The 15128-nt window shown below is 41.8% G+C and overlaps 1 protein-coding gene across 1 annotated transcript; it reads left to right on the top strand.

Moving 5' to 3' along the window:
- The first annotated feature begins 18 nt into the window (after positions 1–18).
- Positions 19–5065, top strand: LOC125723216 (coiled-coil domain-containing protein 106-like). The gene is made up of 4 exons (XM_048999623.1): positions 19–106; positions 267–482; positions 1710–2016; positions 4741–5065. Exons 1-4 carry the CDS (start codon positions 19–21, stop codon positions 5063–5065), a joined length of 936 nt encoding a protein of 311 aa, XP_048855580.1.
- Positions 5066–15128: the final 10063 nt, after the last annotated feature.

Genomic DNA, 15128 nt, shown 5'->3' with positions numbered 1-15128 from the left:
GCAAAACTAACAATAGAGATGCAAAAGCAGAAGATTCTTCATCTTCAGGAAAAAGTTGACTCCCTGACAGATGACAAACATTTTCTCAGAGCAAGATTGGAGGATGGTGAGTATTACGGTCATGAACTTTAAGAACAATTCTGGCAGTCCGTAAGTTACAACTTGTAATTAGAAGTAATTTTATTTAAATTAAGTAACTTATTCCTAAATTAAATGTGGTAAAAAGTCTTTACCTGTAGTTTTGTTCTACAGTTATTTCTAATTGTTCTTTGTCATAGCACTTCTGAGGCATGAAGCCGTAATGTCTCCTGGACAGACACTGTCTGCATCTTCATCCAATACTGCTGCATCCAAGGAGAAGGTGTCCAGTGATGAATCTTCTGATTCCTCAGAATCTTCAGATTCATCAGATTCCGAACCAAGAACAAAGAAGAAGAAAAAGGATAAAAAATCCAAGAAACTGAGGGTTGATTTTAGGAGAGGTATGTTTATTCAATCAAAAATATTAAAAGGTATAGTTCAACCAGAAGTGAAAATTAAGGTTTTAAAGGCACAGTAAGATTTAAAAAATAAATAAATAAATAAAATATCCCAAAAACACTAGAGCAGTGTTACATATTTTGTTCAGATGACTACTTATTATCTCAAATGTTTCCAAGTATTTGTTATGTATGTAACAGATGTTATGTAAATAACAAGACAATAGAGTTGTCAGTGGCGTCATATCCACCTTACAGTCGGTTTACGGCTTTTACGACTATAGAAACCATGACAACACTGGTAACTGTGTTGCTCCAAGACTGCCGCCGCCTCCACTGTACAAAATGCTTACACTGCGAGAGAAAGCGGTAGCTATGCAGCAATTTTACAGCTTGCTACCTCCCTTATGAAAGGGTTTTAATCTTTAACTCTTGGATTCTTTACAAGTAAAGTTTATGTAAGTACAGGGTTAGGGTTTTTGATAAGTTTATTGACACTTAACATGTCTGAAGTCTGGCTATGTAAATTAACACAGTATATGTTATAGATAATTATTAAACAGTTTTGCAAATTATGTGGGTACGTTCAAATGTACTTTTACTATTATTGCTTTGAAAACGTAAACCTGCACAGCATTATCACACCATTGAATAAGACAAATTTGATAAGATCTATGACCCATTTATTATTCAACCTCACATTACTTCCAGCTAATTCATTATAATGAGAGAAAACCATGCTCCTTCTCAGCATCATCACGCTCCGCCATTGTTGTTGTTTTCAATGTGCCTCCTCTAGCAGTGAAAATGACTTGCTGTACCTTAAGGGTAATCTGCTCACCTATCTAGTTATTAGGGGTCAAGCAGCGAAGCTGTGTAGGCACATATTGTTTTTATTGTTGGCCTTTTATTCAAGTTTAATATCCAAATGTTAGTGAGAAAAAAAAACTTTTAGATATCATAATGCATATGTGATAAACATTGTTTATGCTCAATTTGTATTAGCTCGTTGGACAATATTTAATAAAGAACATACAAATTACCTTAACTGGAAGCGATGCAACCTGTTTTACAACAGAATCACATTTGTTGTCATGACCACATTTTGGTTTTATAGTCTGTTCTTAAAGCAATAACACACATCAAAATTCTAATTCTCATTATTAAAATAATTCTCACCTTTGTTATATCGGACTTGTACAACATTCTTCTTCCTTCTTTCCCCTCCAGTAAAAAACCCTGAAGACTCCATCAAACGCTACCACAAAGTGTTACACCTGGTAAATGGTGGCTTCACTAAAGCTGAAGCGTACAACAAAATGAATGTTGACAGAAACACAATTGTCATGCAAGCCCCCATTGCTGAGTTGGCAGTTGCAAATCCTGAAGAATACAAAGGAGTGAGAGCCACTTTTAAAATGGGAGAAAGCATCCAAAAATTTTCTGATGTCTGTCTTGCAAGGTGCCTGGATCAACCTAATGTAGACATGATAAAAAAATTGAAAGAGAGCAGTGCCCTTCTTGATATATCAAAGAAGTGAGGTATACTTGTTGCTTAAAAGGATTGTACACCCAAAAATGAAAATTGTCATTTACTCACCCTCAAGTAGTTCCAAATCTGTATGAGATTTTTCTTCTGCTGAACACAAGGGAGCTATTTGGATGAATGTTTGCAACCAAGCAGATCTTGGGCACCACTGACTGCTATAGTAGGAAAAAATGCTATGGTAATCAATGGGGGCCGAGATCTGCTTGGTTGCAAACATTCTTCCAAATAGCTTCATTTGTGTTCAGCAGAAGTAAAAAAAATCATTCAGGTTTGGAACTACTTGAGGGTGAGTAAATGACAATTTTCATTTTTGGGTGTACTATTCCCTCAATAGTCAATGTTTTGTTAATACAAATCATAAAAAAAAAAATGTTGTAATGCGTAGTTGTAAAGTTATGTGTAATGTTACTGTTATTAGTGACCATTCTCGAATCAGTTTTAAATATTGATTTTAGTTTTGCATATCTTTTAGGTTGAGTTTTATGTAAATAATATACAACTTGCCAGTTGATTAAAGGTGTGCTGATATTTAAACTTTTGTAAAATAAAAGGTGTGTTTTACCTTTTCATTTCTGTGTTTTTTTGGGGGGGGGGTTACACGCTGATGAGTATGTAATTTAAACTAATCATCTTGGATATACTGGTGCAAAATAAGGCACATTATTGCTAATTCATTATTAATTACGTATAAAGTAACATGAATTCATGACTTGTTAGTGTATCATTATGTCATGACTTTACTTGGGGGGGCACATAATTGTTTACTCAATATTAATTACTTATAAAGTAATATGAATTCATGACTTTTTAATGCATAATTAAGTCATGAGTTAATGACCAACCCTAACCTAACTCTGACATTTAAAAAAAAAAGATCAATTATACATGTTTTATAAACTCATGTAAATAAGATTTTTTTTGTGCATTTTGGTGGTTTGTAAAGAAGTAGAAGAGCAGAGGTCCTGTGGCTGCATTTGGATGGAGAAGGAACTGAATGGTAGAAGGAAAGTTGACTTTTTGAAGGGGCAATTGTGGCTCAAAAGAAGAGCAAGAACACAAGACAAACATCTGACTTCAGTGCATTATGATGATATGACAGTAAACCGATCCATAACATAACCAAAGCGATAACCAGCATCTCTATGCTAATACTGATTTTAAATTGAAAAATTGCATCTGCTTAATGAATGCATTATTGTAGGACAGCAGCAGTAGAATCACTCAACATTGGATGAGACAATTGTTCTTAATTGTGAATGCATCACTGTATGTTGGATGAGTTAGGTGAAATCATTCACTGATGTTTGTGACAGCTGCAGGTGACAAATTTCTAAACGATTTTGCATTGTGCCATCTTTCTTTTAGAACATGTTTGATTTAGTTTACCACAAAGTGTTAATTAATACATTAACTAACATGCAGGAACTAACATGAATTAAGGCGGTGCTATTCATGCCTTAATTCATATGACTCATGTCGTAGTTACGTTAGTTCTTCATTAGTTCTTGATTAATACATGTCTTAGCTCATCATTAGTTCATAGTCAAGAAATTACTAATTCACGTATTAGTACATGCTAATTCATGTACTGTTATTACAAAGTGTTACCCGTTTAACCAACATGTTAAGAGACTTGAGTGGTATTTACCAGTGTTAGGTTGAAGAAAGTATGTAAACAGCAAACTTTTAGAAGAAATAGGACGAAAGGCAAAATGAGCAAGTCCCAGAGCTCAGCCATATGCGGCTGGTCTGTTTGAACAATGCGGTCAAAATGAAAGACCGAAGGGGCCAGCACATGGCGCATGCACACTCACGCAGACACTCATTCCAAAATGGTGACACCAGCGGAGCACCTGTTATTTCAAATAAACCCCTATAACCATAATGTTTTTTAAGTAATGCAGCACTTTTCTGCCTAAGTGAATAAAGCGCTCTAAGTATTTCGACCACAATAATCAAGGAATAACGCGGTTAATTCTTGTTTAAATGAGCGCTTTTGCTCTCTCTGGCTTGCTCTCATGTAGTGCATATGCGTAGATCCACACAGTATTTTCTTTATTGAGCCACCTCGTTGCGTCAAGCAGCTGTCAAATTGGAAACAAAATGGCTACCAGTGGAGAAATTGTTGCCGATCTCATACAGATAGTGCCTGCAAAGAGTTCGATGACCCCAGTGACGCACCATCCCTGCAACATAGTACCCAACATGGGCTCCCCGCAAACCGCCGAGCCATCGCAAGCATGCCGCTCTGTGCAGCATATTCTCGCATAATGAATGTATCTGCATAAAACTTAGTTTGAACAACGTGAGGTCGGCAGGGAATCATTAGATCATCCCAAGACCTCCTGAAGCGAACACGCAGCTGGATCCGTCCTGGCCGCCCCTGATAGACGAATATACTTTTGGACTGCTGCTGCACAATGCTGAAACCAACCCTCAGCGGTCCCCATCCTGGTCTCCACCGATACAGCCAGTGACTTTTGGGCTGTGACTGGACACCATATCTGAGCTTCAACAGGATGCATCATGGGATCCGTTTGGCGACCCGTGCCTTTCATCGTCACCCCCTTCGAGTCCGACATGGGCGCAATGGCCACCATCATTGGTTGAGGCAGCTGCAGTGTCACCGCATGCATTCTTGGGTACATCACGGCTCCCATCACCGATAATCGACAAGCTCAGAGACTTTTGCGGCACTTTCATTGTCTGCAGATGCTGTGGATGGGAGCATCCCCACTCCACTATGAAGATAATCAAAGGGGCTCTGGCCTGCACTCTGGATCAAGTAATCAAGGAGGACATGAAGGAGAACTGTATAGGGTGCTCTGTGAAACACCCAAGCCAGCGTCGGCACACGTGCCTGTACGACCCCGAACCGTTTTACTTCTTTAACAATTTTGAAAAGATGATCAAAAAGCTGTACAGACTGTGGTTTAAACATGTCATCACGAAAGCGGTCGCGGTGTGCAATCCCGACCCCTCGCCCATGAAAGTACAAGGCGCTATTGAGGCCGTCATGTGTGAGCTTAAAGATTAAATAAATGTACGGGAGAAATTGCACGAGTTCAAACGTGATGTTCAAGGGTCAGATTATGACTGGGCTATAGATGACGCATATAATTTCTGTAATTTGCGCACATGCGAACCACCTCAGGTTGCTGTGTAAACACTGAACTATGCGATCAAAATGTTTCTGATAATTTTTACATAACTCATTTTATTTTAAAAAAGTGACTCAAAAAACTGTGTCATTATTGCTAGAGGTTTATGATGGATGACAAGCAAACCCTGGGTATTTTGAAGATGAAGGTGTGTGTAATATAAATAATAAACAAGTTGCTACATGGTTATCTGGTGAGGATACATACACATTACATAAACCAATCAGGTTTAACTTTAGAAGGAATAGAGTCTTTATGACTAATATCGATTCTCAAGGGCAAGCTGACTTGGTGGACATGTCGGCTTACGTGGAACAGAATGACGATAAGTGCGACGGCCCATGTTTGTAGTGTCCAGTTCCATCAAAAGCAGCCATGGAGGAAAGCGGCTTTTACGTCACGCTCCCAAGCAATGCATCTATGGATGATTTCCCGCACAATACCATATCAAGCTACATGACAAAACTAGCCAAATCGATTGAACTGAATGGTAAATGGGAAGTAGGATTAGCTGAAATCCATTACCCGCGTACATGGGATACACTGGTAGAAGAAGATGCCTTATTTTACGTAACCGGAGGGATGCCAGTACCATCAACCCTGCAATACAAGCTAAAGGCGGGACATTACAGAGATATTGAAAAACTAATCAGTGAGACGAACGAGGTTCTAGGAATATCAAAATTAAAATTTGACTCTAGCGTGATAAACAAAATGTATATGGTTGGACCACCACACGTTGCCTTTAAAGCGAAATGTAACCTTGCACGGATGCTGGGGTTTGTTCCTGATGTATTTCAGAAGATTGGTGAAAGACCATTGGCTCCGAATCCCGCTGACACATGAACCGGTTTTTACACGATTTATGTATATTCAGACATTTGTTGAGCATCAAAGAGTGGGTGACAGCTGCGTGCCTCTTTTACGGAGCGTACATATAGCTGGGGAACACAACTCGATGGTCAGAATATCTTATGACAGGATTCATTACGTGTCGCTCTGCAAGAATCACATTTATAATATAGTCATCCAGTCTGAGCAGAACAAGGCGATACCCTTCCGATACGGAAAAACGTAAAACTGCATTTCAAGCCGGTTAAGCAGTACTACCCCCAATGTACAGCGCCGACAGCTTTTCAGATCCACATAGATATGTGGAATACTACAGAAACCAGGCGGGTAATGGGCTACCCGGATACAATGGCTGTCCCGTCATGTACGGTGGGGGTCTGGGAGGGCTTATTCGAGGACTCCTCAGAATGGCAGTGCCGTTTCTGAAAAGGACTTTCAATATGGCGAAACCGCATTTAGAATCGTCCGCACAAAATATCGTTAAAGACGTGGTATCAGGAGCCATGACGAGACAATTGACAGCGCAACCGCAAGAGGGATCGGGGCTCATGGTGCTTGTGCGCAGCAAGCGTCATAGACCCCCTGGGGAACGAATTACTGTCACTAAAAAATGCAACGCAATACCCAAAAGAGGCACAGTATTCAAAAAGAAGTGAGAGAAGGTGGCCAAAAAAGTACAGAGAAGATACGTTTTCTAAAACTATGGCCCTCATACACAACATGTCGGAAGAGTGTATGAAATCAGAATTGGATATTTTTGCATTACCATACACACAAGCAAGCATTGATAAAAATATATATACGTGGAAGTGCCACCACTCTCAGCCTTAACTGATAATGCCCCCCTGGAGTTTTTTATCACTGGTAATGGGGAAGATTACCTAGATCTCAACAACATGCTACTGCATCTCAGGTGCCGAATCACAAGAGCTAATGTTGCAAACATTGACACAGGTGCAAAAGGTGGGTGTCATAATTTATCCGATCGCTTTGATTTTCTCACAAGTGGACGTTTCCCTAGGTGACGGGCTAGTGAGTCAATCTAGCAACACGTACCCTTACAGAGCAATGATAGAGTGCCTGCTTAATTATAGTGTTGGTACGCTCTCCAGACAATTTATCTGCGGGTTGTTTTTGAAAGACGGCAGTGGAGGAATGGATGAGTCAGACCCACAAGGCATTAACGCGGGGGTAGAGAAAAGAGCCGCATTTTCAGCAAGAAGCAGTGTTTTCGATTTTATGGGGCCAATACACTCTGACATATTTTTTCAGGAGCGGCTAATGCTAAACAGGGTCGATGTCAAAATTAAAATGGTCCGAAACAAAGATGAATTTTGTCTCATGAGCAAAGCTGCTGCTGAGCAGTACTCGCTCAAAATGGTATCGGCTTATATGTCAAATAAAAGCCAAGCCTTGATGGGCCAGATGGATGGGCCCGTGGCTGGATTGGTAAAGGGCAGAGAGCTCCAGTCCGACTCAGACGCCAGCAAGGTGGAGGTGGAGTACTGGTTTGGGCTGGTATCATCAAAGATGAGCTTGTGGGGCCTTTTCGGGTTGAGGATGGAGTCAAGCTCAACTCCCAGTCCTACTGCCAGTTTCTGGAAGACACCTTCTTCAAGCAGTGGTACAGGAAGAAGTCTGCATCCTTCAAGAAAAACATGATTTTCATGCAGGACAATGCTCCATCACACGCGTCCAAGTACTCCACAGCGTGGCTGGCAAGAAAGGGTATAAAAGAAGAAAAACTAATGACATGGCCTCCTTGTTCACCTGATCTGAACCCCAATTGAGAACCTGTGGTCCATCATCAAATGTGAGATTTACAAGGAGGGAAAACAGTACACCTCTCTGAACAGTGTCTGGGAGGCTGTGGTTGCTGCTGCACGCAATGTTGATGGTGAACAGATCAAAACACTGACAGAATCCATGGATGGCAGGCTTTTGAGTGTCCTTGCAAAGAAAGGTGGCTATATTGGTCACTGATTTGTTTTTGTTTTGTTTTTGAATGTCAGAAATGTATATTTGTGAATGTGGAGATGTTATATTGGTTTCACTGGTAAAAATAAATAATTGAAATGGGTATATATTTGTTTTTTGTTAAGTTGCCTAATAATTATGCACACCTGATATAGGGTGTTGATGTCATTAGACCACACCCCTTCTCATTACAGAGATGCACATCACCTAATATGTTTAATTGGTAGTAGGCTTTCGAGCCTATACAGCTTGGAGTAAGACAACATGCATAAAGAGGATGATGTGGACAAAATACTCATTTGCCTAATAATTCTGCACTCCCTGTACACGAGAATGGGTGCTGAAGTCTATTGTCGAACCCGTCACTAGAATCCATAAGGGAACGTGGTATAGTCAGACAGTAGCTGCCGCTTAGTGTACACAACCTTGAAACACTTGCTGACTGTCTTATTTTTCAAAAGGAAGCCCCTTTTATCCCACACAATCTGCTGCGTGGATGTCCTGATCTCTCTAGGCGGGGTCATGTAGGTTACTCACAAAATCGTGAACCAAGTCTGTGAGTGATGCGATATTAACACTTTTGAATTGGTGTTGTGCAGGGTGACCCCTTTCACTTTTCATGCTTGTTTTGTGGTTCTGTACCCATTTTTGTGCCCCCCTAAGACAAATTCCACAATATGGTCATCTGGGTCCAACTCGCTTGTCAGCTCCCCGAGAAAGTCGCCCAAAGGTGGCATCCAGTCACCCAGCTTGCTGACAAAAATGACCGAGTCTTTTTATCATGATACAGCATGCTTGTGCCAAGACATTATGGACCACCCCCAAACAAACAAAAAAACAGGACATACTCACTAAGCGCATGATTGGTGAACGGCTTTACCGCTCATTTTATTTTGCTATAACAAAGTTTACATATAAGTAAATAACAAAGGTATATAACATTCGGGATAATATGTGAGCGACAATTACGCACATGCACACTCAGTTATTTCATCATACACATCTGTCGGGGTTCTGCTTGATACTCTCCATATGCCAGAAAGCACAAATCTTTGCATATATATCAGTAGTGTGATGCGGGTCTATAACGCCGCTTATCAAATCGTCCACCTTGCTCACATTTTTCAGCTTATTTAAAACAGCTGCAATAACCCTTTGAACAATTGCGGCTGGTGGGGGATTCGGGTTACCCTTCACTATAACATCGTCCAACCATGGCATATACAGTTTTTTTTTTTTTTTTGATACCCTTTCAAAATTGTGTTGAAGATAATACGGTTCTGGACCGTTGTAGCAGGCATGCCATCACAGGTTCGTAAAAATATGCTGCACACGCCTTGCATTCTTCATCTATTATTGTGTCCAATAGCCATGCGATTGTGGCAGCTATGAATTTTATAGATTGTAGCCGCCGCATGCTTCGGCCTTTGGTGTCTCTCGACGCCGCTGCAACCTCCATAAACCCCCAGTTGAACACTTCATCCACATGCCCATTCATTTCTTCTTCTGCCAACCATCCACCACCAGAACCTGTGCGGATAAAAACATTCAGTCTTTCCACAATTTTAAAACAGTAAATTTATTGATATGATCGAAAACTTGCCTAAATGCCAGTCACTTTCATCACTAGCCTTACACAGCATCCGTAATTCACTTGATAACACAGAAAAAATTTTGGTCAAAAATGATCGCAATGCTTTTTCACAATAGCTACAATTCAATCAGTTCTAAAATACGGCGAAAGAAATTTTACATACCTCCATTTTGGCATCTTTATCTTTGGTGTCGTGAGTTGATCATCTATGTCGGCTAGTTTCAAGTTGTATATGTATTTTTGCTCACCAGCTGAGCTCTTAATAAAGTGGTAACTTTTGGGGTGGGGGGGCTGTTGGACCGCCCTCTCCCCTCTGTGGGGGCGGGGGGTACATGCGTTGGATACACTCACCCACAGAGTGGCGCTAGCGATCTCTCTACCATCGGTTGAGTTATAATCGCAGGGCACACTCACACACCTTTCACTTACACATGCACTCCTATGGGCAATTTAGCAAGTACAATTAGCCTCAGCATGTCTTTAGACTGTGAAGGGAAACCGGAGTACCTGGAGGAAATCCCACGGAGACATGGGGAGAACATGTAAGCTCTACACACATGTAACGCTGGTGGAGACTCAAACCCTGGGGCAACGGCGCTCACCACTGTACCACCATGCCGCCCATGTAATTTTTGATCCAGATGTATCCCGATCAGCGCCATTAAAGGAGGGGGGGGGGGGTGTGGCCAGGTGTGAATGGTTCATGCATACACATGGAGGTTGCTACATATTCAATGAAAGAAGCCCAGAAATAGTGACATGAGTTGGATAGATAGATAGATAGATAGATAGATAGATAGATAGATAGATAGATAGATAGATAAGAATGTTGCAACTACACCATTTAGTCATCTTCCTGTAGACTTTAGTGATCAGAGATCTAGGATCAAAACAAACTGTCACCATTGTTTACTATGCAATGTCTGTACTTTGATGCCAAATTATGAACTTCACATAAATCTGACATATTTACAAAGCACACTAAGATTAAGATCAGTTTAATGCCACAACAAATATGTAAGAAATAATTCATAACAAATTAAGTTTATGATATTGAATGAAATGTGTGACCATGCCCCAGTCAGTGAAAGTGTTTTTCCTACCCCTAGACCTCAGAGGGTTAAGTTGTTTACTAATTTGGGCTTAACGTTGCTTACTTTGGTCTCAAGCCAAAGTAAAGGGAAATGTGAACTTGACCTGCAGTTCAGCAATAGGTGTGAAGTGCTTAGTCTCCCTGTGGGTAGTTAATACTTTGTGAGCCATGTATAGTCTTCTTCACCACGCAGTGGTTGTTTCAAAGATTGCTGTCTCAGATCTACATGCAATCTCTTGTTTCTGTGTTAAGCAAAGGTGGCCACCTGTGTCGAAGTCCTGTGTGGCAAAACGCATTATCTTGTTTTGCCCAAGTTCCCTTCATATGCCTGTTGTCTATAGCAAAATACAAAAGAGGGGAAAAAAGCCACCCTTACACACACATTCTCTACCACCCCATGTGAAGAGGCAGAATAGCTGAAACCAGCAAAGTTGACCTAATACTTTTTCTCGTTTCTCCAGAACTACTTGGGCCATAATGATGTGCTTGGGCTCATTTATAAAGTAAAAATTAAGATCTTTAATTTGATGTATATCTTTAAAGTGCACTGTGAATTTGCTCCCCTGGTGCTCAGATTTGGTAATGCACCTAGCATCAAACTGCTCAAGTGCTCTGTACTGCAAAGCCCAGATTCTGAACTCGCATTTCTGAGAGTAACTGAGAAAATGAGTCAGCAGGGACTAATTTTAATGACATGAAAGTCATTGCACAGTCTAGAGGTGTGGAAAAATTGGACATTGGTAGTCCCGGGAGGGGAGGCATATTGGCTCTGTTATGTCTTAGGCTTTAGGCGAGAAGTTTGTTTGTTTTTGTTTTTATACTGTGTCCTCGCTTCATGATAGCTGCCTGTGGTTCCTTCCACAAACCCAGAAGAGATCATACCTTGGAGAGACAAACAGCGGAGCGAGGGGTGGGAGAAACCGCCTACAGGAAGAGATTCGAAGCTGCCCCAACTGGTGCACAAAAAGTTGTAGTTGGGTATAACTTGCCTGTGTGACCTATTCTTTGGGGTCAGGACAGGCCTGAAAGTTAGCAATTATTTTGAAGGGTTACTCAAACTACTGGGACATTAAACATGTCTGGTCTCTATGTGGACCACAAATGTTGAACTTTAATTTGATGCATAATTTGGCTTTGTGGCCTGATGCAGGAATGCAAACAGGCCTCATTTAAGGCATCTGGACAGATTGTCAGGCGCATCCCAAGTCTATGTCCCCTCATCCCATATGTGAGCTGTGGGTCGCACTTAAAATACTTGAGGCTGTAATACTTGGGGCAAAGATTACAAGGTCTTAAACATTAGACATTAAGGAATAAAGACTATACCTGCATGTTACTAGAGAAGTGTCATTTTGTTTCACATTAAAAGTGCATACAAGAAAATAGCGCATAGGAGAAAACAGGGGAAAAAATCAGGAGCTGTCTTCCTTGGATGTGGTAACCATTTCTCAGGCTCCCTCTCCAGAATTGAACCTTGATTCCCCATGTACAATGTTTTGTGATTTAAGCTAAAATAAAGGGAAATGCAGATCTGCTCAAGATGTGCGTTCTGGCTTTCGCAGTATGTTGGGGGATGGGTAGCTGTCTGTGTGCATCACAGAGGTATGAAACTGCCATCAATCAAACAAAAGCCCTGGCAGCAACAGGAGGACAGACACTGCCTATAATGATCCTAATATTTTGTTGGATTACTCTAAAACCACTGAGGTCATAATCCAGTTATTTAAAAGGTTATTTGTCCCAGCACCTGGCCGTTGCTTAAAATGTTACTTTGATGCAGTTTCCTCAACTGCTTTTCATGACCCTGAGTAAGACTAAATTATGTGTGGCCCAATGTCTCTAGGAATATTATAGCACGTTTCCTACTGCCACAGGCACAAACCGTCGGAAAGGCAGTGATTCAAAGATATCACATTAAACATTATTCAAAAATGAATATACCTATTTTTTGACAGAAATGTGTAACTTTATTGCACATTCATAAACATAAAACAGAATAAAACGGGGCAAACTGGGGTGCAGGGTTTCACAACCAGGAGAGCAAAAAGCCAGAGAGAACAAAAGCTCCTCCCCAACATTTATTTTTCTGATTGATAAAAATAAAATAATGTCTTGTCCCTCTGGTGTGCTGTACAACCTTGGCCAGAGGTTGGCTTTCTTCCGGGAATGGTTAACCAGCCAGCCAAAAGTCTGTATGCCTGGGTGACAGGCACACTCAGGTGAATGGGCATCCACACACATGTGAATGCCCTGGCTGTTCCTGGAAAAAAAACATGTACCCAGATTCTTCTTCATTTGTACTGTGATGGATTCACTGGCCCTCAGAGGCTGTGACTACTGGCCCGTGGTAGTCACATACCACCTCACCAGCCTGGAACTGCCGGGTGGCGCAGACTCCCTTCCCTGCAATGTCCGTGACAAGAAGCCCCTTCCACTTTTTCTTGTGGAAGAGCTCCTGGATGTGGCTTGAATCCATGGCAGTGTCCACTAAACCCACTGGTCTACAGTCCTTGAGGATGCTGGCCACGCTTGGAATGTTGCTTCTCCAGCCTTGGTTCCTGATATGAGCGTCGACCCGGGACTTGGTTGGCTGCCGTCTACCAGTGTGCTGTCAAGAACAAAGTAAATTGTTAGGGTCCCTTAACTATCTACATAGTCTTCTTATCAGTAAAAATGTCATTAGTGCTACAAACAATACTCACAGAGGACATACTGCACACGCATCCTCATCTGGGCCTTCAGCCAGCGCTCATAGAGCTGTCGCTGAAGCCAGCCCGACGTCTGTGTGCGTGCAGTCTTGTCTGGGACGTCGCCATCCAGGGTGACGAGGTGGGTTCGAAGGAGCTGATCGAACGCTGCCTGGACATCCATCTGTTGCTTGGACTCCAGGGCAACATCCCGTGTGGCGCCATGGGCAGAGCAGCTAGATTCTTTCTCTGCAGTCAGCACTGTGTGTGTGTGTTGGTCTATGTGATTTAGAGGGACAATTTACCTGACATCTCACCAGCACTACAAGGACATTTTGAATTATAAGGACCAAGTCAAGGTCCCCGTAATTCGGAGAGTGTTTCTACGTTCCTTATGTTGTAATTAACATATTCTCTAATTTTCTTTGAAAGTCCTTATAACCTTATACCAACCTGATTTTGAGTGTATCCGAGTGTATAGAACTGCGCGTGCTGTAGGCTGGTTGCAGTACTGCACTTCGATACACATTTTCGATACACATTTTCGATACACTAACTGAAATTCGCGCTCTCGCTCGTGATTGGCTGGTTTAACGCGCATGTCTGTTCTACTCCGACCACATGGCTAATTTGCATTCCGCGTTCAGCATTCAGGCATGCCACGGGACATAGAATATAGAACGCGTCAGATTTGTTATTGAATGAGTTTTGCGTCCAAGAAGGAGCCTGGAAGAAGGGAAGATTATTTTGGATATTTCGTTCGACCCCACTGGCACGAGCAAGCATCTTTGTCAGGTAAGAAAACATACTGGGGCAATGGGGTGAATGTTTATGTAGTTTGGTATGATACTGATCATTCCATGTAAGTTAACGTTAAAGTTGATTATATTCATGCAATCGTTGCACTAGGTGTCACGCCCTCTCAGGCGGAACCCACCGCCCACTCCTCATCAGCTCCGCCCGAGTAGGCAGGGTTCCCCAGGTAGTATGTCTCACTAATGAGACTCCTAGATAAGCCAGGAACACCGACAGCTCACTGCGAAGTATTGTGCCATGTCAATGAGCCTTACCAAGCATTTACTTGTCTTTCGTGTTCCCAGTATTCCTTACCTGCTCCATGTTCCTGCTGTGCTTACCTTACCTTGTCCTCTTCCTTTCGCCAGACTCGCTCCCGTACCTTACCTGCTGAGACCGGCTTCTCCTGTTCCCCTTCCCCTGTGTGGTCGTGTCCTGTGTGATCGTGTAGGACTGACCTTCCGGCTATCGATCCCAGCTTTCGGCTTTCGACTACCCATTACTGATTACCCCTTTGCTCCATCTCTTACTGAGCCTGCAATAAACCGTCTTGCTGTGCGCATTTCTGGATCCCTGTTTGGTTATTCTGCCTTCGGTCACACTAGGTATGTGAATTAAGTAATAAAAATAACTTAAGTAATGGCTTCAATAAAAAAAAAACGATGATAGTTCCATGTGCGTTTTAATTAAACTTAATGGACTTTTTGTGTAGTTTGAAATACAGTATTAAAAGCTATCATATGTAGCCAGTGTCATGCCCGGCTCGTACGCTCCTCATGTGTGCCACGCCCCCTGATTACCCACGTGTGCTTCCCTGATTGTCTCCTGCTGTGTCCGCTTCCTTTGATTAGTCTTTGTGTATTTAAGTCCTGGTCTGACCTGTTCCCCTTGTCCGTCATCGTGGTTTGGTGGATATTCTCTCCCGTTTAGTGTTTCCTGAT

This window comes from Brienomyrus brachyistius, unplaced genomic scaffold (genome assembly GCF_023856365.1).
Source record: "Brienomyrus brachyistius isolate T26 unplaced genomic scaffold, BBRACH_0.4 scaffold46, whole genome shotgun sequence".
Classification (NCBI taxonomy): domain Eukaryota; kingdom Metazoa; phylum Chordata; class Actinopteri; order Osteoglossiformes; family Mormyridae; genus Brienomyrus; species Brienomyrus brachyistius.
The sequence above is the reverse complement of the archived record's forward strand: the minus strand, read 5'-3'. Positions and strand labels throughout refer to the sequence as shown.

Bases quoted from the DNA above. Each gene is read 5' to 3' on its own strand.
- LOC125723216 (XM_048999623.1), top strand. From the start codon at position 19: ATGCAAAAGCAGAAGATTCTTCATCTTCAGGAAAAAGTTGACTCCCTG. The intron at 483-1,709 runs GTATGTTTATTC...TTTCCCCTCCAG, and splicing joins GAGGGTTGATTTTAGGAGAG to TAAAAAACCCTGAAGACTCC. The intron at 2,017-4,740 runs GTGAGGTATACT...CATTGTCTGCAG, and splicing joins CTTCTTGATATATCAAAGAA to ATGCTGTGGATGGGAGCATC.